The sequence below is a fragment of the Hemiscyllium ocellatum genome, chromosome 29 (genome assembly GCF_020745735.1).
Source record: "Hemiscyllium ocellatum isolate sHemOce1 chromosome 29, sHemOce1.pat.X.cur, whole genome shotgun sequence".
Lineage (NCBI taxonomy): Eukaryota > Metazoa > Chordata > Chondrichthyes > Orectolobiformes > Hemiscylliidae > Hemiscyllium > Hemiscyllium ocellatum.
Window position 1 is genome coordinate 49,364,534 of NC_083429.1, and position 26,726 is coordinate 49,391,259.

General features: G+C 39.8%; 1 protein-coding gene across 1 annotated transcript in view; it reads right to left on the reverse strand.

The window, feature by feature from the left end:
* Nucleotides 1-200: 200 nt before the first annotated feature.
* Nucleotides 201-26,726, reverse strand: part of ttc12 (tetratricopeptide repeat domain 12) — a 36,727-nt gene continuing 10,201 nt past the window's right edge. The window contains exons 7-21 of the mRNA XM_060847012.1: nucleotides 25,421-25,492; nucleotides 23,461-23,521; nucleotides 22,172-22,360; nucleotides 18,782-18,851; nucleotides 17,898-17,986; nucleotides 17,073-17,238; nucleotides 13,271-13,363; nucleotides 10,863-10,926; nucleotides 10,522-10,656; nucleotides 8,615-8,683; nucleotides 6,893-6,961; nucleotides 6,614-6,715; nucleotides 5,145-5,244; nucleotides 3,163-3,388; nucleotides 201-549 (exon numbers count right to left, since the gene is read on the reverse strand). Of these exons, the coding sequence (XP_060702995.1) occupies nucleotides 480-549; nucleotides 3,163-3,388; nucleotides 5,145-5,244; nucleotides 6,614-6,715; nucleotides 6,893-6,961; nucleotides 8,615-8,683; nucleotides 10,522-10,656; nucleotides 10,863-10,926; nucleotides 13,271-13,363; nucleotides 17,073-17,238; nucleotides 17,898-17,986; nucleotides 18,782-18,851; nucleotides 22,172-22,360; nucleotides 23,461-23,521; nucleotides 25,421-25,492 (1,575 nt within the window). The 3' untranslated portion in view covers nucleotides 201-479. The remainder of the gene's footprint in view (nucleotides 550-3,162; nucleotides 3,389-5,144; nucleotides 5,245-6,613; nucleotides 6,716-6,892; nucleotides 6,962-8,614; nucleotides 8,684-10,521; nucleotides 10,657-10,862; nucleotides 10,927-13,270; nucleotides 13,364-17,072; nucleotides 17,239-17,897; nucleotides 17,987-18,781; nucleotides 18,852-22,171; nucleotides 22,361-23,460; nucleotides 23,522-25,420; nucleotides 25,493-26,726) is intronic.

A 26,726-nucleotide genomic window follows, 5' to 3' on the forward strand; every position in this document is an offset into this window, starting at 1 on the left:
ACTGCCTCCTTCTGTTCCTGTTTCATATGTTTGCAACCAAGGTCCAGAGTGCAGAATATCACCAAGATTGGGAGATATAGAAGGGAAAGTCAGATAACGAAACAATATCTGAGACTGGAACTGAACATGTTGTAGATAACGTGGGTGAACAGAATAATAAATGAGGGAAAGCATTTAACATGTAAGAGATAGTGGGCAAGAATAAACTCACTTGGAAGCTGTAATAATGAACACTAGTCACAGCACAGAGTGAGGCAAGGATCAGGATGCTGGTTTTGCAGCTTAGAAAGAATTAGTAAATAAAGTTTGTGGGATTACTTTCCATAGCAGTATTGATTAAATGGAGTTAGAGTGCATTCAAGTTGAATTAAACCAGGTTCCTAAAAGTCAATAAACATAACCAGTCTCTTCAGGTAATTCTCCAGATGTATTAGCTTCAGCACAGCTACCCAGGAGTCACAGTTCATAAGGTTACACCCTCACTTTATGTATTTCATGCAGGACGTAAGAATTTCCAATCCATGTAGTTCTCGGAGCTCAGTCCTATGCCTGAGTACAGTGAAAGAAACATTTGTCAATTTCAATGAGAACTGTTTCTTGTTAAAGTTTAATATTAAAATCGCATTAATTTCTGGAGGATTTCACTTATTAAGATAATGACTATATTAAAAGTACGAGCACGAGATGGTGCCTGATTCCAGCAATACAGAACCAGTTGGTTCTGCTAGTGCTACCTAACCAGGAAACATTTCTTTACAATCAATCACAGAAATGAACATTAACAATGGGACATTTATTGCCTACCCTGTGGGTTTAGTCACAAGAACGAAATAGGATATGTCGAGATTCATGTTCTATGAAACACCAGCATGGCCCAAGTGACCAATGGTCTATTTCCAAGCAGTGAGCCCAATATAATGTTTGTAATGATCCAGCTAAACAGCTTTAGTCAGTAGTACCCAAAGACTGGCTAAAGATTATTGTTAACAAATGGCACAAGTCATATCGCAAATAATATCAAATTCTAAGCTTACAGAGTCATATAGATGTACAACACAGAAACAGACTCGTTGATCAAACTCATCCATGCCGACCAGATATCTCAACTCAAACTAATCCCAGCACCTGGCCTATATCCCTCCAAGCCATCCCTATTCATGTACCCTCCAGACGCCTTTTAAATGTTGCAATTGTACCAGCCTCCATCATTTCCTCTGGCAGCTCATTCCATACACATAACACCCTCTGAGTGAAAAACTTGCCTCTTGGGTCTCTTTTATATCTTTCCCCTCTCACCTTAAACCTATGCACTCTAGTTCTAGACTCCCTCACCCCAGGGAAAAGACTTTGTCTATTATCCTATCCATGCCCCTCATGATCTTATGAACCTTTATAAGGTCACCCCTCAGCCTCCAACGTTCCAGGGAAAACAGCCCCAACCTATTCAGCCTCTCCCTGTAGCTCAAAACCTCCAACCCTGGCAACATCCTTGTAAATCCTTTCCGAACCCTTTCAAGTTTCACAACATCTTTCCTATAGGAAGGAGACCAGAATTGCACGTAATATTCCAACAGTGGCCTAACCAATGTCCTGTACAGCCGCAAAATGACCACCCAACTTCTGAACTCAATATACTGACCAACAAAGGAAAGCATATCAAACGGCTTCTTCACTATCCTATCTATCTGTGACTCCACTTTCAAGGAGCTATGAACCTGCACTCCAAGGTCTCTTTGTTCAGCAATAATCCCCAGGACCTTACCATTAAGTGTATAAGTCCTGCTAAGATTTGCTTTCTCAAAATGCATCTCACATTTATCTAAATTAAACTCCATCTGCCACTCCTCAGCCCAGTGGCTCATCTGGTCAAGATCCTGTTGTAATCTGAGGTAACCCTTTTCTCTGTCCACTACACCTCCAATTTTGGTGTCCTCTGCAAACTTACTAATTATACCTCTTATGCTCACATCCAAATCATTTATATAAATGATGAAAAGTAGTGGACCCAGCACCGATCCTTGTGGCACTCCACTGGTCACAGGCCTCCAGTCTGAAGAACAACCATTCACCACCACCCTCTGTCTTCTACCTTTGAGCCAGTTCTGTATCCAAATGGCTAGTTCTCCCTGTATTCCATGAGATCTAACCTTGCTAATCAGTATTTAAGAGGCATTTGGATGGGTATATGAATAGGAAGGGTTCGGAGGGATATGGGCCAGGTTTATGGCAGGTGGGACTAGATTGGGTTGGGATGTCTGGTCGGCGTGGATGCGTTGGACCGAAGGGTCTGTTTCCATGGGGAACCTTGTCATACGCCTGACTGAAGTTCATATAGATATTATCTAATGCTCTGCCCTCATCAATCCTGCTACTTCTTCAAATCAAGTTTGTGAGACATGATTTCCCACGCACAAAGCCATGTTGACTATCCCTAATCAGTCCTTTACTTTCCAAATACATGTACATCCTGTCCCTCTGGATTCCTTCCAACAACTTGCCCACCACTGACGTCAGGCTCACTGGTCTATAGTTCCCTGGCTTGTCCTTATCACCTTTCTTAAACAGTGGTACGACATTCGTCAACCTCCAGTCTTCCAGCACTTCACCTATGACTATTGATGATACAAATATCTCAGTAAAAGGCCCTAGCTTCCCACAGAGTTCTAGGGTACACCTGATCAGGTCCTAGGGATTTATCCACGTTTATACATTTCAACATATCCAGCTCTTCTTCCTCTATAATATGGACATTTTTCAAGATGTCACCATCTATTTCCCTACATTCTATATCTTCCATGTCCTTATTTCCCAAGAGTAGGTCAAGTTTTGTACCTTCTCTTGTAAGTACATCAAATCAGAAAATTTTCTTGTACACACTTAACAAATTCATCTCCATCTAAACTCTTAACACTATGGCAGTCCTAATCTATGTCTGGGAAGTTAAAATCCCCTACCATAACCACCCTATTATTCTTACAGATAACAAAGATCGCCTTCCAAATTTGTTTTTCAATTTCCCTCTGACTATTAGGGGGTCTATAATACAATCCCAATAAGATGATCATCCCTTTCCTACATCTCACCAGTTTAATTTATACTGCAGTCCATGTGGAAGAGCAAGCATATGATAATCCTTTCACATGGACAGTTGTTAAACCTTACCTGGATTCTGCCAAGCAAAGTTTACCGAGAGCGATTGCTGCATTCTGCTGGAGGCCATTCTGCTTGGCATCACCACCAGCATGTTTTAACAACACTCTGACGATGTCGGACTTGAGTAGAGATGTAGCAGCTCCAGGGATCTCAAAGCAGTGCGAAAGGCAAAGGGCAGCGTTCCCCACCACTAACTCGTCGTCTGAAGACAACAGTTTCCTTAGAGCACTGAGCTCTGAGCATAGACAATGGAATGAGAGAGACAAAGGTTTAGGAAAGGTGGACAGGGTTTCAAAAAGGTTAGCGAATGCATTGGCATTAAAACAAAATGGAGTTTCACAATCAGTACCAGGCCTGAATCAAGTTGCTAGTATGAGCACAGCAGGCAGGGCATTTAAAATTAACTCTGGGTATCAGGACTGGAGTCAGGAGGAAGAACTACTGTTGAAGTATCAAGACTCTACACCTGGAGAGGAACAACTTTCAGAACTGCAAGTGTGGAGCAACAGAGAGAAAAGAACAAAACAAGGTGTTTTCTTACAGGTACTAGAAACCCAACAGCAGGACAAGATACGGGTCCTGAGATAGTGCTGTTTATTAATTGTCATTCATTGGATGCCCCAACAGTTCAGATGGCAGAAAGCCCAAGGTCAGCGCTGGCAGCACGGGCTGGCCAGCAGCCCCACTGGGAGAGGTGAGCGCTGTGGAGATAGAAAATAGAGTGTGCAGACACCTCCTGCAGAAATTGAGAAATTCAAAAAGGCCCACAGTTGTTCAGTATGGAGGGTAACCACTCCACATGAATGGTTAGAACCAAGGCCACTGCCTCATCATACCAGTAGTTCATTCATTAGGTACTAACGGCCTCAGATTTTCCACCGGTGACTGCCACTACAGTTCTGCCTGCCTCCAGACTCCGCTGGGGAAGGGTGAGGGCATCCGATGCTGAGAAAATGCCAGTGGGTATGAAAATTGAACCTAATTAGCCTAACAGGCTCCCAATTTCTGCGGAGCAGATTGTCAATTCCAGTAGCCCAGGAAATTTGCTCGGATGCAGGACAACATCAGCACAGCCATTCCAACAAGCAACTACCTAAATCTCCTGCCTGCCCACTGTCTCTGAAGCAAAGTTCAGCCCATGGTGTTTACAAGCATCAGAAGGGGTTCATGAACCTTGTACAAAGTTCACCTTTCTTTTTAAGCTATAGTTCATGAATTTCAGAGAGCTGTATAAAAGTATATGCAGTACAAATAAAAACAGAAAATGGATTAAGTGCACAACAGGTCAATTTGCACAAGAGAGAAAAACAGAGGCACGATAAAGTTGCTTCATTATCAGGCACTCAGCATTCTACCTTGGCCATGTATTGCTATTCCTTCATCACTACTTACTCAAATTTCATCATAGCACCATCAGCAAATACAATGCTAATTGAAGTGCTTTTTTTTATTCTATACCTAGTATTCCGCAAGTCCTAAGGGTGCACTTTCTGGTGACAATGGTCATTATCAGACGGCCAATAAAATTAGGCTGATAATTGAGGTACCTTACTCTTTCAGGCATTTATTATATGTCCTACAACCGACATTGCCAAGAATTTGAGTAAATGTTTATTTTAAATCATGGTTATGCAATGTTTTAATAATAATAATGAACAGAATCATTACTATAACAAGATTCTGTTTACTGGTAGTGCTGAAAAGTGGACTAGAAAGTGCTGCATGTAATAGTATAGTTTATAAATAGATCCAAAACATTAACTCTGATTTCACTCCACAGATGCTGCCAGACCTACTGAGCTTTTCCAACAATTTTTGATTTTGTTTCTGATTTCCAGCATCAACTGTTCTTTTGGTTTTTATTTAGTTTATAAATAGTGTATTATATTTCAATGTTTATAGTCCATCCACTCAGCCCTAGATGTTCTTCTCAAGGTTAGTGACAATAGCATGTTAAAGTTTGCTGTCATCAAAAAATAAATATTACATACTTTTATCACACTTAACAATCTCTTCACAGGCATGTTCGCTGTGACTGCTGCAGACAGCCAGATTTTTCACAGCGTATCGTGTAGTTGTCATCCCACCCACCTGAAACACAAAACAAATCAAACCAATGATGTACACCAGGTGACAGTCAGGGAATCAGGTGAGTAAAAATTCAGTCATCTTTTTTCTCTGCTTTAATTCCCCTTCCCCATGCCTTTCGAGGTTCATAAATGTGCTTCCTCCCCTACCTGTAAAAAGTGAGGTCTGCAGATGCTGGAGATCACAGCTGAAAATGTGTTGCTGGTCAAAGCACAGCAGGCCAGGCAGCATCCTTTGACCAGCAACATATTTTCAGCTTCCTCCCCTACCTCCCAACTCCCACATCGCAAGTTTATCATCTGAAGGTCGTTAGACCAATGGGCTCTGAGAATGGACAATGGAATGACAGAGCCAAAAGCATTTCAGAAAACTGGATGGGGTTTTAAAAAGGGTAATCAAGTCGTACACCATTAAAGGTATCAGCTCATATTGAGTTACGGTTCCATAGCAAACAGCAGTTCTTTGGTACATTGTCAAACGATCATCTTTCAAGTGTGAGCCTTATTCAACTCAGCAGGTTTCTGAACTGCTTCGTCTTCTGTTGCCAGTTTTAAAAAAAAACACAGGTGAAGAAAAACTAAGTCATTGATTCAAACTAGCAACTAATGTTTACATCAAATCATAGAATGACACAGCATAAGGAGGGGGCCATTTACCTCATCATGCCAACTGTCTCCTGTTGTTTTCTCATATCCCTGTAAATGATTTCCTTTCTGGTACTTATCCAATTCTCCTTTGAAATATACTATTGAAATGTTTCCATCAACCTTTCAGGCCATGGATTCCAAATCACAACAAATGGGCGGCACGGTGGCACAGTGGTTAGCACTGCTGCCTCACAGCGCCTGAGACCCGGGTTCAATTCCCGTCTCAGGCGACTGACTGTGTGGAGTTTGCACGTTCTCCCCGTGTCTGCGTGGGTTTCTTCCGGGTGCTCCGGTTTCCTCCCACAGTCCAAAGATGTGCGGGTCAGGTGAATTGGCCATGCTAAATTGCCCATAGTGTTAGGTAAGGGGTAAATGTAGGGGTATGGGTGGGTGGCGCTTCAGCGGGTCAGTGTGGACTTGTTGGGCCGAAGGGCCTGTTTCCACACTGTAAGTAATCTAATCTAATCTATAACATAGAACCACAGATTATGGCACAGTGAAAGTTAATTTTGACTATCAATTCTATGTCAGATGAAGCATAAATAAAACATTTTCTCATGTCGCCTATGCCTCTTTTGCCAAAAACCTTAAAACTGTAACCTCTAGTTATTGAGTGGCACTGCTAACAGATTTTCAACTTTACTCTCACAGAAGCATATGGGATACAGTTATTGAAAAGCTGATCTGTAACATGTACAAAGGTTTCTGTGTTCAGTGTTTTCTACCTTTATAAACCTGAGCATTTTCTTCACGATTTCAGATTTCAATGCTTTTTCCACTGCTTCAGCAGACTGAGGGAGCATGTGACTCAGAAGCCCTGTGGCTCTCTGAAAAATAACAAAAATTACTAACTCTGAAAGCAGCAAGTAAGGTGATACAGATAACTTGTTAGCAACATTTTAGGTCATCTCTTAAAACACCTTGCATATTCCAATAAGGGCAGCTACATTTCAATTAGGGAATTTAACACAACAGTAATTAGGTCAGGAATGAATGATACTTACTGTGAGAATACCACCATCTGCACTCCCAAGCAAGGAGATGCACCTTTCTGTAATAGCTGGAGCTTTTGCCTAAAACATATAGATAGAAATTTAAGGAAAAGCTAGACATCATGAAAGGGGAGATACAATTACAGGATAAACCAAATTTATAAACGTTCTTACACAGATCCCCCTACTCCTTTTATCCATTTAGAATCATAGAGACCTTTCGGTCCAACCAGTTCATGCCGACAAGATATCCCAACCTAATCTAGTCCCACCTGCCAGCACCTGGCCCATATCCCTCCAAACCCTTCCTATTCATATACCCATCCAAATGCCTCTTAAATGTTGCAATTGTACCAGCCTCCATCACTCCCTCTGGCAGCTCATTCCACACACGTACCACCCTCTGCGTGAAAAAGTTACCCCTTAGGTCTCTTTTATATCTTTCCATTCTCACCCTAAACTTATGCCCTCTAGTTCTGGACTCCCCAACCCCAGGGAAAATACTTTGCCTATTTATCCTATCCATGCCCCTCAAAATTTTGTAAACCTCTATAAGGTCACCCCTCAGCCTCTGACACTCCAGGGAAAACATTCCCAGCCTGTTCAGCCTCTCCCTGTAGCTCAGATCCTCCTTGCAACACCCTTGTAAATCTTTTCTGAACCCTTTCAAGTTTCACAACATCTTTCAGATAGGAAAGAGACCAGAATTGCACGCAATATTCCAACAGTGGCCTAACCAATCCCCTGTACAGCCGCAACATGACCTCCCAACTCCTTTACTCAATACTCTGACCAATAAAGGAAAGCATACCAAACACCTTCTTCACTATCCCATCTACCTGCGACTCCACTTTCAAGGAGCTATGAACCTGCACCCCAAGGTCTCTTTGTTCAGCAACACTCCCTAGGACCTTACCATTAAGTGTATAAGTCCTGCTAAGATTTGCTTTCCCAAAACGCAGCACCTCGCATTTATCTGAGGTAATCTGAGGTAATCCTCTTCGCTATCCACTACACCTCCAATTTTGGTGTCATCTGCAAATTTACTAACTGTACCTCTTATGCTCGCATTACTTAACTCACAGTGGAAGAATGTAAATAATTTCTATTTTATAGAATTAGAAGAATTAAATTGTAAGATGCACTTAAGATAACTTAATTTAGTCAATTCTCTTCCATTATATATTTCATGCCTCAGGCAACATATGGTAATACAGTACAGAGTTTTGGTTCAGTAGTAATTATGCTACAAGCAGGACTCTCTGCCAAAATTATCACTTTCAATAAATGGTGTGTAGCTGATAGCTTTGCTGCAAGCAGTGCAGTCATACTTAATACGTGAAATAAAATCCTACTGATCCACAGAAAACAGAGATAGCCAGCATTAAGTTTCTAGCTTATGTGGAATTGCCTCATCTCAGCAAGTCAGTGTCTCAAGAACAGGAAGATTCTCAATTGCTGTCCAAGTAGTCTTGCTGCATTGTGTCTGCATGAATATCAGCTACAGATTAGTTCAGGATCAGTTCTGATAAACTATGGATGCTAAATGAATGATTGCTAAATTAATTAATCAGATGCATGCATGAAACACAGTGGCACCTAGGAATTGTACTGCCACTGCCTTCACGAAGTGCAGGGAAATATTTTAAAACCAGTATCTAAAGATCAACACTGCCTGTCCTGTCCTTGTCTTCACACCTGGATGGTGCAGCACTGCTCCATGGAAAAGTTTACCATCAGGCCCAGGAGAGCGTACAAGGTTTCCCTGTAGTCACTCGCAGGGACAGATGATATCGCTTCATCCTGAACAAATGGAGAAACAAAGTTGTTAAAAATTGGGTGACTGTCAAGTATTTGAGAAGAAACAGCCTCAAATCAAAAAAGATAAAATACAGGCTTAGAAATTAATTCTGTCATAATGTAAAATCCCATGTTATGCTTTGTAACCAAATTAAGGAGAAATACGGTGGTCTGATCAGAATCAAGACCACTTTGATTACCAGTCCACTCCTTAGACTGTAAGACATAGAAGGAGAAGCAGGCCATTGGAAACTGCTCTGCCATTCACTGAGATCATAGCTGATCTGATCATCTTCAATTAGACTTTCCTGCCTTCGCTCCACAGCCCTTGATTTCCTGTTGATAAAAATCTGTCTATCTCAGCCTTGAATATCCTGAATGACCCAGCCCACTATGATAAGTAATTCCACAGATTCCTTCCAATCCTTCCAGCTTTCATATTGGAACATTCAAACTATCGGTTCACTCCTACATCTCTAAATGTTTTCTGCAATGAGAATCAAACAGATTTCACTTTCGGATCAATCCTGAACCCACATCTGCTGTGGCAAAGCTGAGCCCTAACAGCAGGAGGAACTGACATTAGGAAATCCATCTTCATATGGAGTAATCAATAACCAGATCAGACTTTTGGACAAAATGAAGCAAACAAGGACACCTGGAAATAGCAATGAACCATTTGGGTTGCATAATTGAAAAGGAGAGGATTTTTAAAAAAATTATAGACTGTGGGCATTGCCAGCTAAGCCAGCATTAATTGCTCATCCTAAATTACCCTGGATTAAGTGGTGGCGAGCTATCTTCTTGAAGTGCTGCTGTCACTGCTGCGTAGGTACAGTCCCATTGCTTTTAGGGTGGGAACTCAGGACTTTGATCCAGTGATAGTGAAGGAATGGGTAGATAGTTCCAAGTCAGGATGGAGTGGGGGAACTTGCTCGGGCTATGTTTCCATAGATTTTCTGCCATTTCTTTCTAGAATGGCAGAGGTATTAGGTTTGGAAGATGCTGTTGGAGGAGTGTTGGTGAGTTTTCAAAGTGCATCTCATGGATGGTATACACTGCCGTCTCTTGACTTTTTTCCGAATTCATTCATGGAATGTGGCATTTACTGACTGCCTCTGATTGCTCAGAGTTGCTAGAAGTAAAGAAGGATCATTGGCAACTTTAAAAAGCAAAATTTTCAAAGTTATCTTTGGTGTGATGACATCCAGTGATCCTTTTAAAGACCACTGGCTTAGCGCCATACCTGAAGAAACTTGTAAAATGTAAAAATTCATAGGTGACAGACTAACACACAGTGGGTTGTACTGCATGTTTGTGAAAATCGTAGTCCTCAAGTCAGTTTCCCACAGGTCCCCGAACAAATACAGGAGACTCCAACTAATATGGTGTACAGTCCTGAACTGTTAGAGAATAAGCATCTATATTGGGTCCTGTTTTTCACCCAAATAAAATGGGTACTACATAATCAAACCATCTGACTTATAGTCAAGAGTTTGTCCCTGAGTCAAAGCTGACGCTCACCAGCTAATCTCTAAATTATGCAGACTCCTATCATACAACATTTATTATTTCAACAAGGATAATATTGATAGCCACTTAAAAACAATACAAAATATGTTACCTTTCCGACTGTTTTCAAATGAAAAATTAAGAAAAGTTATTAAGAACGTCAATGCCTGATAATGAGTAAAGCTGTTTGTCATTGAAGCAATACTCACTAAATAGGTTTCAGTGGCACATTTAATATCCTAAATGGGCACAGGAAATATCCAACTCGAGATAAAAACAGCAGCGCCAATGTGAAAACTCACGTCTGTCTGTGTTGTAAGAAAACTTACAAGAGCAGCTAGGCAAGAGTCCCAGTATTCTTCTCTCCCTGCTATTTGTCCAGAAATTGCCTTGTCAGTTGCAAAGCTCCCAATGATGGAGATGCATTGTGGAAAGATCTGCTTATTCACCAACTTCAAGTTTTTCTGCAACAAATATCAAACAAGCAAAAATAAAATGTGCATTAGAAACAGTAACATGAATATTGGAAGCTGAAATTAGGCAAGTGAAAAATATAACTTGTGTACAAATAATCTCTGAGGTATTGTAAATGTAATGTCAAATTACACTCTACACACTGACTGTTAAGTGACTGGCGGATAAGTGAAAAGGTTCAGCATTCAATTCTTACCAAAAGAATTTCAAATGATGGTAACACATTAACTGTAAAATCATTTCGACAATACTTTTTAAACCTAATGGAAAAGAAATCAAAGATGAAATTGCCGTAATAAAAATTGCAACAAAACAGGAAGAAAATGCTCATCACATCTGAAAACAAAACTATTTTATACACTCCAGGATTGTCTTTTAATATGGGAGTCAAGGCTTGGCTAAAGGGTTTTAATAATCACAATTTATCAGTCAATGCACAGAGAGTTGAAGAATGGAGACTAACAACCATTTTTAAAGAAGCATTCATCCATTTTGAAATGCTTGACATTTTTAATTGTCTACTGCTGAGATATGATTGAGCATGGCTTAATCAAACTGAGTCCCACCTCCCCCAAACTCCTTGACTTGAAGAAGTTTCACAGGTCTCAGTATTTGTTTTCAAACTGTCTGCCCTTGGAAGGTACAGTGAGCTACCTCTCAGGGCTGTTCCCGTTCTGCTCTCCATCAACATGATGCAAGGTGTACAAAAGCCGAGCTTCTCGAGGTATCCGTAGAATAACTAAAAGAGACTTAGATAACAGAACTATTGGTTTTATAGTATTTCTTTTTGCTCTACCTAAGATGAAACAGCTAGCTACATCTGACAGCATGCACACTGCAAGACTGAAGTATAGTCCCATTTTATTAAGCAAATTTTCCATGGCTTTGGTTATGGTGAGTCTGGGATCTAGACATTTTTGAGACCATATTTACTGTGCACCATCTGGTATCTGTTCTAGAAAAAGTACTGGAGAAGGTACATAAAAGCTCTACAAAGATGAGCAATTCAGCCCCCTGTAAATGTAATCTAAAAGGACATAGAAGCATAGAATATAGGAGTAGAGGATTCAGCCCTGCTCTACCACTCAATACAACCCTCTTCCCACTTTCTCCTGATACTCTTTGATCCAGTTAGGCCTAAGAACTATATTCACTCGTTCTTAAAAATGATAAATGATTTGGCATTTCTGTGGCAGAGAATTTCACAGGTTCAGCATTCACTACTCATCCCAGTAAATGGCCTACCCTGTATCCTTAAACTGTGAACAAAAACATCAGGAACATTTTTCCTGAATTTACTCTGTATTGTCCTGTTAGCATTTTACAGATTTTAATGAGATCCCTCCACATTCTTCTAAACTCCAGTGAATACAGTCCTAACTAGTCTAGTCTCTCTTCATACATCAGTCCTTCCAACCCAGGAATCAGTCTGGGTAAACCCTTATTGCATTCCTTTCATAGCTGAAAAATCCTTTCTTAGATAAGGAAACCGAAACTACATACAGTACCCTAGCTGTGGTCTCATCATGATATCCCTGCCCCTCCGCTTTCAGAAGGCCAACATAGCATTTGCTTTATTCACTGTCTGCTACACCTGCATACCTACTTTGTGGTGAATGTATAAGGACATGTGCCTCTTTCTAAATCTTGTTTTTGTAACCAAAGTGGAGAATCTCACATTTATCCACATTATACTCCATCAATTTGCTCACTCACTCAATTGTCCAAATCATATGGAAGCACTTCTGCATCCTCCTCATAGTTCACCCTCCCACCCAATTTTGTCATCTGCAAGCTTGGAGATATGACATTTAGTTCAGTCATCTAAACCATTAATATGACTAATGCATGTAGCAAACTATTCGGCTCAAGGGCAATTGAGGATAGGCAACAAACACTGGCCTTGAGAATGGAGGCCTCATCCCAAGAAAAATAAAGGAAAAATCTCAGTTTGAGAAGTGTAACTGGATTACTTCTTTAGAATAGAGACGGCTGAGGGGTTGTAGAGTTTTGATTATGAAAGCGTTTGATGGGATAGCTGTAGGTGGAGCGTAGGTGTTTTCACTTGCGGGGAGATCAAAACTAGGAGCATAAGTAATAAGTCTAATAAAGAATTCACAAGAAACTTCTTTACCCAGTGACTTGAATATAGTTCCAGCTATCATAAGGAGTGCTTGAGGCAAAAAGCATTCAAGGGGAAGCTAGATAAATCCAAGAGGGAGAAGGGAGTAGAGAGCTGTACTGATAAGGTTAGATGAAGTAGAAAGGAAGAGGCTAGTTTGGAGTGTGAACACTGAAACAGATGTGTTGGATCAAATGGTCTGTTTCTACACTGAAAACATCAAGCAGTTCTATACAAATACAGAAACTTCATGGGATTGAGCGTGGTGAACTTGTTATATGTTTGCTTAAAATGGTGATCAAATTACAAGTAGAAATCTTGATGGTATTTGAAGAACACTGGAGAATAATAAAGTCTACTTCTGTGATCTGACTGATCAAAATGACTCAATAATACAACATTTTACACACAAAGACTAAGTATAAGATAAAACAATTAAGAAAAATGTCAACTTTTGAAGAAGATAAATATGACGAAATTACTTATTCTCTGGCACTAAGCTGGCGAGGATTCCCATGGCAGTGTTTGCAATTGTATCAGTGCAATTCAAAAATCCCAAAAGGATCTGCATCAACCTACAGAAAAAGGCAATGGACATCAGCCAGCCAGGAAAAAAAGAACACACATTTATACAGTTTCCCATCATAACGCCAGAATATCCATAAGCAGTTTAAAGATAATGGATAACCTTTGAAAAACATTCACACCTAAATATGAAACAAACGCCACCATACGGACGCATAATATTGCTATAAATCAGAGTATAGCTAACTTCAGAACTGTTCTGAAGATGAGTCATACTGAACTTGAAGAATTTATTGTTTCTCTCTCCACAGTTGCTGCCAGACCTGCTGAATTTCTCCAGCATTCTCTGTGTTTATAACAAAACTTCAGTTATTTTCTCCCTAACTGCAGCTTAATATTACATGGTTTGACAAAGTAGATGCAGAAAGGCTGTTTGCCCTGATGAAATTACGACACATCTGGATAGCAGTAACAGGATAGGTCAGAGTCAGCATGGATTTATGAAGGGGAAATCATGCTTGACTAACCTTCTGGAATTTTTTGAGGATGTACAAGGGGGATCCGGTGGATGTAGTGTACCTGGACTTTGAGAAAGCCTTTATTAAAGTCCCACAAAGGAGGTTAGTGAGCAAAATTAAGGCGCATGGTATTGGGGGCAAAGTACTGACTTGGATTGAAAATTGGTTGGCTGACAGGAAACAAAGAGTAATGATAAACGGCTCCCTTTCGGAATGGCAGGTGGTGACTAGTGGGGTACTGCAGGGATCAGTGCTGGGACCACAGCTTTTTACAATATATATTAATGATACAGAAGATGGTATTATTAGTAACATTAGCAAATTTGCTGATGATACAAAGCTGGGTGGCAGGGTGAAGTGTGAGGAGGATGTTAGGAGATTACAGGGTGACCTGGACAGGTTAGTTGAGTGGACAGATGCATGGCAGATGCAGTTTCATGTGGATAAATGTATGGTTATCCATTTTGGTGGCAAGAACAGGAAGGCAGATTACTACCTAAATGGAGTCAAGTTAGGTAAAGGGGCAGTACAAAGAGATCTGGGTGTTTTCGTACACCAGTCAATGAAGGCAAGCATGCAGGTACAGCAGGTAGTGAAGAATGCTAATAGCGTGCTGGCCTTCATAACAAGAGGGATTGAGTATAGAAGCAAAGAGGTTCTTCTGCAGCTGTACAGGGCCCTGGTGAGACTGCACCTGGAATACCGTGTGCAGTTCTGGTCTCCAAATTTGAGGGAAGACATTCTGGCTATTGAGGGAGTGCAGCGTAGGTTCACGAGGTCAATTCCTGGAATGGCGGGACTATCTTATGTTGAAAGACTGGAGCGACTGGGCTTGTATACACTTGAGTTTAGAAGACTGAGAGGGGATCTGATTGAGACATATAAGATTATTAAAGGATTGGACACTCTGGAGGCAGGAAACATGTTTCCACTGATGGGAGAGTGCCGAACCAGAGGACACAGCTTAAAAATATGGGGTAGGCCATTTAGGACAGAGATGAGGAGAAACTTCTTCACCCAGAGAGTGGTGGGTGTGTGGAATACTCTGCCCCAGAACGCAGTGGAGGCCCAGTCTCTGGATTCGTTTAAGAAAGAGTTGGATAGAGCTCTCAAGGATAGTGGAATCAAGGGTTATGGAGATTAGGTAGGAACAGAAAACTGATTGAGGATGATCAGCCATGATCATAATGAATGGAGGTGCAGGCTCGAAGGGCAGAATGGCCTACTCCTGCACCTATTGCCTATTGTCTATATTGTCTATTAACAGAATCTATAACTAGGCCCCACATTTAGGAACAATTTCTGAGAAAAAATTCTTCACTTGGTGTTGTTAATCTTTAGAATTCTCTGGCCCTGGACGTTTAGACACTCAATGTATTCAGAACAAGTGAAACAAGACTTGTATATACTGCCTTTCAAGACTACAGGACCTCCCTAAGTACGCCAGAGCCAATGACATACTTTCGAAGTTTAGTTATTATTGTAATGTAGGAAATATAGCAGTGAGTTTGCACACAACAAACTCCATCAAGCCAGCAATAATCGATTCTTTATTGATATTGACCAAAAGTTAAACATTGGCCAACTCCCCAGCTGTCCTTTTAAATAATATTGTGGGATCGTTTAGATCTGCCTGAGAGAATAAAGTTCGGTTAATGCCTCATTTGAATGACAGAGTTGAGTAAATATGTGGGTACTGAATAGCAAAGCAGAGTCAAGGTAGAACATCAGCCATGAGTTTATTGGATGATGGAGCAGGCTTGAGGAGCTATATAACCTACTGCTACTCCTAGTTATAGCTTTCAAAATAGTCCCAATAGCAAAAGAAAAAAAGGATAAAGAGATTGTACTTTACTTAATGTACTCCTTTTACACAGAAGCAAATAACTTCTTTTATGAAATTACTAAGTATACACCATGAAATCTCTAGACACAGGAAATATGAAGTAAGACAATACAGAGGCCAATCAGCCCATCAAGCTTCTCTGCCATTGAATAAATTCATGGCTGATCTGATTATTTCACATTCCAGCCTACACCCCCAATAATCTTAAGGGTCACTGAAGTTTAGATTTAGATTAGATAAGATTCCCTACAGTGTGGAAACAGGCTCTTCGGCCCAACAAGTCCCACTAACCCTCCGAAGAGTAACCCACCCAGACCCATTTCCCTCTTCTGCAGCTAACATTAGAGGCAGTTTAGCATGGCCAATTCACCTGACCTATACATCTTTGGACTGTGGGAGGAAACCGGAGCACCCGGAGGAAACCCACGCAGACACAGGGAGAACGTGCAAATTCCACACAGACAGTCACCTGAGGCTGGAATTAAACCTGGGACCCTGGTGCTGTGAGGCAGCAGTGCTAACCACTGAGCCACCGTGCTCCCAATTGAAACATTAACTCCACTTTTTCTCCACAGATGCTTCCAGACCTGCTGGGTTTCTTTCACTCCCCTTGTTTATCAAGAATCTATCCACTTGTGTCTTATAAATATCTCAGAACTCTCCACTTCCATTGTCTTCTGAGGAAGCGGTCCAAAGATTCACGAACCTGAGAGAAAAAATGGCTCCTTATCTCTTTCTTAACTGGACAATCCTTTATTTTTTTTAAACAGCGACCCCCTAGTTCTTAGAGAAGGATCTTTCTATTCTATTAGACCACCAGTGCAAAATTAACTACCGGGAAAATGGGTTCTGCATCAAATGGTTTGAGGCCCAAGAAACTATACTGACAGACTGATTATTTAATTTTATTCCAAGGCTGACATCCTATCACAGGATATTGTCTTTAGGGACAAACCAATGAGCAATGGTATCCTGTATACACGGAAACATGACCTGCACTTTTGTCATTTGTTGCAAGACATGCTGGATCAAATGAATTTTTCACAATTATTTCAGCAGTCACGGGAAGATCTCCACTGATTAAACTCCAGTACAAATCTTTGAAAGTGATGAGGTTTAGATTTAAGATAGTAGCTTAGTAGTAAGCCAATTGCACTGGGAAACTGAGATTACCAGGTCAACTGAAAATATCAATCTGCCTACCTTTCATTTCCCTCTATGGTACAGGTATATGTCAGTTGTTACTTTACATATCTATAACCTTTATTGTTGCAATATCTCTTATTAACTACCACCTAAAAATGTGTTCACATACTGCAAGTTTACTAGTCCTTCCACATCACCACAAAAAGAAATCTCTATTGACCTATTTACATGGCTGAGAGACAGGATTACCTTGTTAAATTCAGATTGCACAGCAGTAAACCTTTTCCATACTCTGACAATAAATAGCTGGATAGTAAAGTTATGCACTCAGTGTAGATTTCACTCTCTTTACAGGACAACAGATCCAGTAACTGCTCACTTGTACCAGAAGTGATAAGTAAACGTTGATTCTCCTCTGTAAACCAAAGAAAAAAACTATAGATTAAAGATGCAAACAAAGTTTCCAAGCCATATTATGACCTTAGAATGAAATTTGTTAAACAAACACCATTTATTTCACATTGTGGCCTCTTTCTGTAAAAGGTGTCTGTCCCAGGATTATTCACATGACTTGTTCACTGGAAGAGTGAACTTGTAATTCCAACCTGCTCCTGCAGAAATAGCTAATGCAATTGCAGCTTGTTACAAAATATAAGAACACACAAAGGGTAGGAAGACCATTCAGCCACTAATACCCACCCATTCAGTTCCCCAACTCTGGGGGTTTGGCAGCACATTATATTTGTTGAAGGCCTTTAGATTGTCCCAAGTATCAACCTAAAGAATTCTCAGTTTTAAATTTACTTCCTTCTGATTTATTTTCAAATCCTTATGGAGTTACTTCAACCATACCAGTTGGTATTTTATACACTGAGGTTCTGAGCCACTTTTTGTTATTAACTCTGCAGCTTAAGGTCTTTGAACATTAAGACCATAATCTTGCTGTCTGTAATCAACAGCTTTACTTTTTCTTCAATCCTTCTCTTCTCCGAGATGCAGTGACTGAACAGATTAAAATAAATCTTTTGCAAAAAGTAACTCAATAACTATATAAGTATCAAAACAACTAATTACCATTCCCATGACAGACAGCCTGCCACAGCACAAGGACAGCAACACACAGCTCCACTTCATAAGGTTCTTTCACTGAGCTGGCAAGACTCCTGTTAAATACAGAAAATTACATAGGTCTGGCCTTTTCAAAAATTCTACGAATAAAAATCCTGGCAGGGTCAAACCTTAGAAAAACAATGATTAGTAAAGCAGATTTCAATTGATTCAATTTGCTTGGAAAAAAGTTACATAAAAATAAATGTCTGAAATTTGCATTAATTCTATTCATTAATTACCATTTGATTAATTACTATTAGTTCATTAATTTCATGTACTTCTGCAGTTTCTCGATGTGCATTTACAATGTAAAGCCTAGATTGGTAAAGAGATAAACTACTATAAATGTCTCAGGATTAGAGTGGTGCTGGAAAAGCACAGCAGGTCAGGCAGCATCCGAGGAGCAGGAAAATCAGAAATGATGCCACAAGTGTCTGGTGACACACAGTACAGTGTCAGCTCTTGAATTTAAACTGTACATGTGCTACAATAAAGGCATGAGTCTGTGCTGGCAAAAGGAAAGCTGATGCATCAGGTTACTTTCAGTGGGATAGTGTATCAGAGCTACCTTCTCAAAGCCGCATCACAGTGCTTGCCAAAATTTGACTCGCTGTCAAATAAACAGTCCTTTCACTGGTGGATCTCAAAACATATGTTGTCATCATACCACTACTATTTATTTCTGCTCACCCCAAATAGCTGGTCTTTCAGGCACTGCAGTATCTGATCTAATGCAAGTTATTAAGGTTAGTAGAAGCAAAATTCATTTCAAAATGCCTCTATGCTGTTTTAATTTTGATTGGTCTCAGTATCTGTTCCTGATATTGACAATAACCATAATACCATACCTTCTTAGAATCTCATTGTCACTGATAATACTGAATCCATTATTTGTTCTGAATAAAGTCTGTTCAGTGCCTAAAAGCAAACAAAGGACATATTCATGACAAAGTTTAAGAACAAACAAATATCCTTGTCTTTTATTATAGATTGAAATGTATCAGATTCCAAGAACAGGGAAAATCATAAATAGAATAGAAAACCATTTATATAAACAAAAAGTTCTTATTCCATGTTTAGCAGGAACAGAAACTAAGAGATAATATATAACATACTATGTTGAAGTTATATGGGATGTGGGTGAGGCCTTCTCTGGTATACTACGTGCAGTTCTGGTCACTCTGTTATAGGAAGGATAGGATTTGGAAGAGATTTACTGTACCAGGATGTAGCCAGAAACGGAGGGCTTGAGCAATAAGGACAGGATGGGACCTTTTTCACTGCAGTGTAGAAAGTTAAGGGGTTACCTTATAGAGGTTCATAAAACCATGAGGGATATAGATAGGGTGTATTACAGGTGTCATTAATTCAAAGCTAGGGGGCATATTTTTAAGGTGAGAGGAGAAAGACTTTGAAAAGACATGAGGGGCAATATTTTTTACACAGAGCGCGGTTTGTGTGTGGAATGAACTTCCAGAGGAAGTGGTGGTTACAGTGTTTAAAAGACAATTAGATAAATACATTAATAAGAAATGTTTGGAGGGAAATGGGCCAAGTGCAGGTAGGTGGGACTAGTTCAGTTTGGGATTGTGGTTGGCATGGACAGGTTGAACTGAAGGGTCTGTTTCCATGCTGTATGACTCAAAGAATCTAAATACCATTTTACATGACACATCAAAACAGAATGATGTGGAGGGGAGCGGATGATGTTAGATATGGTGAAAATCAGAAGTCAGAAACACAATCTACTATCACAAAATAACAATTGAAAACTTTGTTTGCTGGTAAGTAAGTTCTTTTAATAATCTGTAAAAATCTGTATAAAGTGTTCTCACTTAAAGTGTCCCCAGTCTAATGAGGTAACTTCCTGCTAAGTAATGTAAAGTACCACAGGATAACCAACATCTACGAAACTGGCCCAAGAAGGGTAAAGCAGAGGAAATGGGCAAGAATTTTTAAGATCAACATTTGCATAATTAGGCTTTGTATTTTGTTCAGTTGAAAAACGTCTATTTTCTCCCACCCTCATTATGTTTTCTTTTGACTGATACTCTCCAACAACCACCCTGTCCTCGAACTGTGCCCATTTGGGTAGTAAGCAATGTAAAAGATCGAGGGTTGAATATTGGGATGATTTTTTCTGCAGTGGTTAGAAAAAACATTGGTTGGCACAAATGCATAATCCTGCCGGCATGAGTCTCAAGATCATGTGTTCCAGTTTTGGGATTAACTTTTACTTAAACCTGCCCCCTCAGAGTCAGAAGAATCTTCTCAGATCGATTCCCTATCACGTGTTAAAATCACAGACCCTTACAACAGAAAGGTCATTCATCACGTCATGCAGGTACCAATTCTGTTCCATTTAATCCAATCAAGCCTCTTCAGAAGTACATGTGCGTTTGAAAGTTATGATGCAAATTGCTTCCACTGAGTTTTCAGATAGTGTGTTGCATATGATGGAGTTTAGTCATTCAGATGAGGAACACACTCACATCAAAGCCACAGTTTTTGTTGAGTCAGCTGATACATAAATTACAAAAGATTACTACAATAATAACTTGTGATTAGGAAAATGGAATGTTGTCCTTTATTGTAAAAGGAATGGAATGTAAGAGTAGATGGTGTTTTGTTAGAGGTGAACAAGGTGATGCCACATTTGGAATGCTGTGTACAGTTTTGGGTCTCTTTATTTGAGAAAGATATAAATATGTCAGATACAGTTCAGACAGGTTTACTTTACTGATAACTGAGATAGGAATGGTTATTTTATGAAGGAAGGTTGTATCGACTTGGTTTTTTTTAGAAAGATGATAAAAGGTCATTGAAATTTATAAGATCCTGAAGGGACAACATAGGATAGAAACTGTAAGGATATTTCCCTGTGTGGAGAATCAGCACAAGGGGACACAGTTTAAAAATAGGGATCACTCATTTAAGATCGAAATGAAAAGTTTTTCTTCCTCTCAGAAGGGTTGAGTGTCTTTGGAACTCTTCCTGAGGAAGCTGTGAAGGCAGGATTACTTAACAGTTTTAAGGCAAATGCAAATAAATTTGTGATTAACAAGGAATCAAAGGAGATCGGGGCTGGTGGGAGAGTGAAGTTGAAGTCACAATTAGATCAGCTATGATCTTGTTAAATAGTGGAGCAGGTTCAGAGGGGCCACATGGCTTTCCCCCACACGTAATTCATATGTTCATCTCAGCAGCACCAGTGATAGACTGCAGTCTACCTGGTCTCAGAATCACATGCTACTGAAGAGAAAAGAAGATCCTGAACACAAAGACTCGTGTAGGAAAGTGTACACAAACTGACAAATGGAGAGGGTTAAATGAACTGCATCAAGTATGTACGATATTCTTTTCTCATGGCACCATATCTTCTAAACTAGGATAACCAGATTAGGCTATTGTTTTATTGACTATGGATAGTGGGGACTGCAGCTGCTGGAAATGTCAGAGTCGATAAAGTGTGGAGCTGGAAAAAGCACAGCAGGTCATACAGCATCAGACAAGCAGGGGAAACTTCAGGTTGGAAACTTTCATCCTGATGAAAGGTTCCGACTGAAATATCGACTCTCCAGTCCTCTAATGTTGCTTGACCTGCTGTGCTTTTTCCAACTTCACACATTATTGACTGTATTGTTTTGTTGAACACCACTGATCAGTCTGGAAGCATGACTATGAGCTTTTCTAGTTGCTTGCCATTTTACTATAATTTTTTCACACTACAGCTAAGAACTCTCTGTCTTTGGCCTGTATAATGACGCGATGAAGTTCAACTAAAACATAAGAAGCAGCCCCTCATTTTCCAATTGGGCACTTTGCAACCTCCCAGGCTCACTTCGATGTTCAACAGTTCCAGATCATTTATACTGTCCTTCTTTTTGGGGGCCAGCATGTGCTGGTAAGGATTCTGCTTCATTTTGCTATAATTTCTTTCTTGTCTCCCACTCAATTCACAGACCTTAAAACCTTCTAGTATTCATGATAGGTCACAGGCTCATAACTTTATTATCCATAGCTATTCAGTAAATCAGGTTATATCCCCAGCATTACCTCTTTATGTAGTACTAATTTCGCATTCATACAGCTTTGGAAATCATAGTTTCCAAAATTAACAGTGTCACAGTGGGATACTGTACTTCAGTAAGTGACAATAAATCAATCAATCAATCAATCAATTAGTGCATCCAAGTAGTTACATCACAGTTAAGGGCACCACCATGTCTTCAACTTACCCTCTTTCATCAGCTCGGTCAGGAATCTCACACCGCCAAGGTAGAAGTAAGGAATTTTATTGGGGCTGGATAGTTTCTTCAGCACTTCATGAGCCGTTGTAGTATTCACATTACCCCGTTCAAACTCTTCCATAACTTCTTTCTCCTGCTGTTCCTTTTTTTGAGCCAGCTCCAATAAATTCATATATTCTAAATTTTAAAAGACAAATTTTCTGTCACAGTACGATAAGTCAAATACAACACTTTACAGATTATAGCACATTCTGAATTTAAATACTAAGGCTATGTATGCAGGTTCATCAGTGGTTCATGTCATAGAGATGTACAGCATGGAAACAGACCCTTCGGTCCAACCTGTCCACGCTGACTAGACGTCCCAACCCAATCTAGTCCCACCTGCCAGCACCCGGCCCATATCCCTCCAAACCCTTCCTATTCATATACCCATCCAAATGCCTCTTAAATGTTGCAATTGTACCAGCCTCCACCACTTCCTCTGGCAGCTCATTCCATATACATACCACCCTCTGCGTAAAAAGTTGCCCCATAGGTCTCTTTTGTATCTTTCCCCTCTCACCCTAAACCTATGCCCTCTAGTTCTGGACTTCCTGACCCCAGGGAAAAGACTTTGTCTATTTATCCTATCCATGCCCCTCATAATTTTGTAAGCCTCTATAAGGTCACCCCTCAGCCTCCGATGCTCCAGGGAAAACATCCCCAGCCTGTTCAGCCTTTCCCTATAGCTCAAATCCTCCAACCCTGGCAACATCCTTGTAAATCTTTTCTGAACCCTTTCAAGTTTCACAACATCTTTGAATGATGACACAGAAAGACCAGAAATTTCACAGGTTGAATTTCGGTTCTCTTTCCAATGGCAGGAAATGGACTCAATGCTCCCTGTGTCAGAGACAAAGACTTAGACAGTTGTGGTTTTTCAGATACAGTGATCCTTATTGTAAAGTGTGCTTGTTTTGGGATCAGTGAAATTCAGTTTCCACCCAGACACAAAAAGCACCACTGCTAGTTGAGGCCTAGGTTCATGAATTAAGAATTTACACAGCAGGAAAGACGGATAATGATCCAGTGTAGAAACACTGCTGATTTTTCTCATCGCTCGCCTTTGTGCCCGTAAAGCCATTAAACAAGCTCTCTAACCAATATTTCTAAAACATGCAACAGGTGAACAAAAAGTAATTTAGTCAAGGCAAATAAACATACATGTCGTTCTTTATATTTTACACTACAAAAATGCTTAGCACTTCTTAAAAGTCAGGATAGATGTCTTGTACCTTTAACCAGCTTCTCTTGGTTTGGATCAATTTCTAAAATTTTCTGATAGCATTGTTGAGCCTGGTGAGGAACATAAACTCATTTAAATGGCAGTATTTCCCACTTCAGTAACACTGAGCTTCTGGAGACACAGAAAAATGGGCTGAGATCATTTTAGTGAAATTAATTCTACTAAAGAAAAATCAGCAAAAAGGCAACAAATACAACATTATGCACACTGAACCTAAAATAAAAATTCATCCATTAAAAACAAAAATAAAAATAGAAACTACTGGAAAAGCTCAGCATGTCTGGCAGTAACTGTGGCCAGAAATCAGAGTTAACATTTCAGATCCAGTGATGCTTCTTCAGGACTGATGGTAGGCAGGAGGTAACAGCATATGGGATGGAGGGTGGGGTATAAAAAGGTAGGTAATGATAGAGCCCAAAGACAGCAAAATACAGTTGGACAGAGAAAGGACTGGGTAAAGGTCAGTCTAGGGGAATGAGTAGTTGCTAATGGGGTCTATTACTAGTTGACAATGGGTCGTATGTGGTAGCAGATGATAAAGCCTGCTGTGTGGAGGTTAGGGTAAGGACATGGGAGAAGGTGCCTCAAGGTCTAAAAGTTTTAAACTCAATATTAAGGCCAGAGGCTGCAGAGTCCCAAGCAGAAAATGGGGTGCTGTTCTTCCAGTGCTGCAGCGCCTCAGCAAGTCGGAGACAGAGATGTTGGCCAAAGAACACAGAGACGTGTTGAAGTGGCAGGCAACTGGAAGCTCAGAGTCATTTTTGCGGACAGAACATAGGTATTCTGCAAAGTGGTCACTCAGTCTACCCTTCGATTCCCAAATGTAGAGGAGACCACATTGTGAGCAGTGAATACAGTTGACTAGATTGAGTGAAGTGCAGGGAAAACGCTGCTTTACCCAATAAAATACTTGCTTTTTAAAATATAAACGTTAGCCTACCTTGATTGGCATTACTCATGAATGTAAGGAACTGTTTTACAAGAATAGAGACTGTATAGGAAGTAGGAAATACATACTGCAATATCCCACTGCCAAGGTAAAACTATGTGTTTTGCAAATGTTTTGTCCCCTTTCTACGTGACATCCTCAGTGCTTGGGAGCCTGCCAAGCACTGAGGATGTCACCTAGAAAGGGGACGAAACGTTTGCAACACAAACTCCCAGCTCGGCGAATAGAACCACAACAACAAGCACCCGAGCTACAAATCTTCTCCCAAACTTTGTAAAACTATGTCCCTTAAAGTCATGAGGGACTATGTGAACACTGGATGAGTAAGGGCTCAATTGCTCGTCAGTCTATAGGTCACAACTGACTTTCTTTCTTTCTCTGACTGGTGAGGCCACTTTATTATTATAAAAATAGATACAGATGCATATGATAGCACGAATGAAGACTGTTTTATTCAGATCTGAAACTTTTCACAACATTTCAAAAACTGCAGTTCTGTTCAGTAATTACAGTAATCTCTTATTATTGATTTAATTTGTAAATCAGATAAACAAACAAAATTCCTTTTTTTAATATTTTCAATGATTTCCCCATAAAAATAGTAATAATTTGAAAATATATTATAATCATACTTGATGGTGAAATTATCAATAATATGAAACATGAAAAAAAATGCAGTTAGGAAATTTCCTAAAATGAAAATTATATCCAAGCAGAATTATGAGGTTACCTGGCTTTGATTTATTTGAATTTTGCCTTGCTTTCATTTATTGACTGGAGCCTCCAAATGGAAAAGGAAAGCTTATTCACAGCATAGGTTCCTTTGTCTATAACTTAATTTTGGCAAACATTGAAGACCATTTTGCTGGCCAGAAATAAAATGCTCAAAACAACTTCAGCAATTTGAAGCAATTAGATATTTAACCTCAGACTGACTGCATTACTGGATATAGCAAGCAAAAACTATAACTATAAATGTAAATGACTGAAACAATCTCACCTCCTCATATTTCCTTAAGTTAAGGTTAGCCTTTCCCATATGAACGTATGCCTTTATACAGTTTTCATTGCACTGCAGTCATAAAATAAAGAGAAGCATATTAAATGATTCAAAGTGTACTAAAAGCTATCAACAGCACTACACTGCAGTTGTAAGGTTTCCTTAGGACTTGTACAGAATTCATTCTGACACTGACACTGCTTCATTTTAGATTTTAATGACACTGAGAGCAGACAAGTGATATAGAGTTAGATGGCTAGTAGATTTATAGAAGTACTACACAGCAGGTTCAGCCAGTTAGATGGATGACAGTTAGGAAAGGTAAGAAGGTGGTTCTGAAGTTGAGAGGTGACCTTATAGAGGTTTATAAGTACAGATAAGGTGAATGGAAGATGTCTCTCCCCTAAGGTGGGGGATCTCAAGACCAGAGGACATATTTTAAAGGTGAAGGGAGAAAGACATTGGTGCAACTTTTTTACACAAGACGGTTCATGTGCAGAATTAACTTCCAGAAGAAATGGTGAATGCGGGTACAATTACAACGTTTAAAAGACACTTACATAAGTAGATGAATAAGAAATGCCAAGCGCAGACAGGTGGGACTAGTTCAGTTTGGGATTACAGTCAACATGAACTGGTTGGATCGAAGGTTCTGTTTTCGTGCTGTGCAACTCTCTGACTTCACTGCAGTGCTGACAGAGTGCTGCAATGTCATTAGTGCCATCTTCTGGCTGAAACATTGAACTGAGGACCCTTTACCTGTTCAAATGCTACAACTGGGCATTAAAGATCCTGTGGCAAATTCTGAAAGAAGAACGTGGACGTCTCCTCATGATCTGATCTAAGTCTCCCTAAATTATTTCTGCCTAAACCACGGATTATAAGTTATTTGAGTCACTGTAGTTTTGTGACACTCAGTGTGAATCCTGACTGTAAAAGTTAGTTACGTATGAGCGAATGCATTTTAGAACAAGTATTCTACCAAAATGATGTTTTGGTGAAATGTAAGACTGTTACTCCTGAAGAAGGGAGGCAGTTAAGAGCTGTACTCTGGAAATTCACAAGGGTAGCAACAATTCATTTTATTAAATTGGGGGGGATCAGATTAATCACTTTTCAATTCAAATATTCAAATCAAATGGTAACAAAGGCGATATGAAATTATAGAAGAAGTCAGAATTTGATATTTAAGAACTCACCCTCTGGATCCAAAGGCCACTGTTATAATTAATATATTATGAACTTTTTCCACAATATATGTATAGCTTTTATTTTCATTGTATAATTGGTATTTGTCCACATGTTT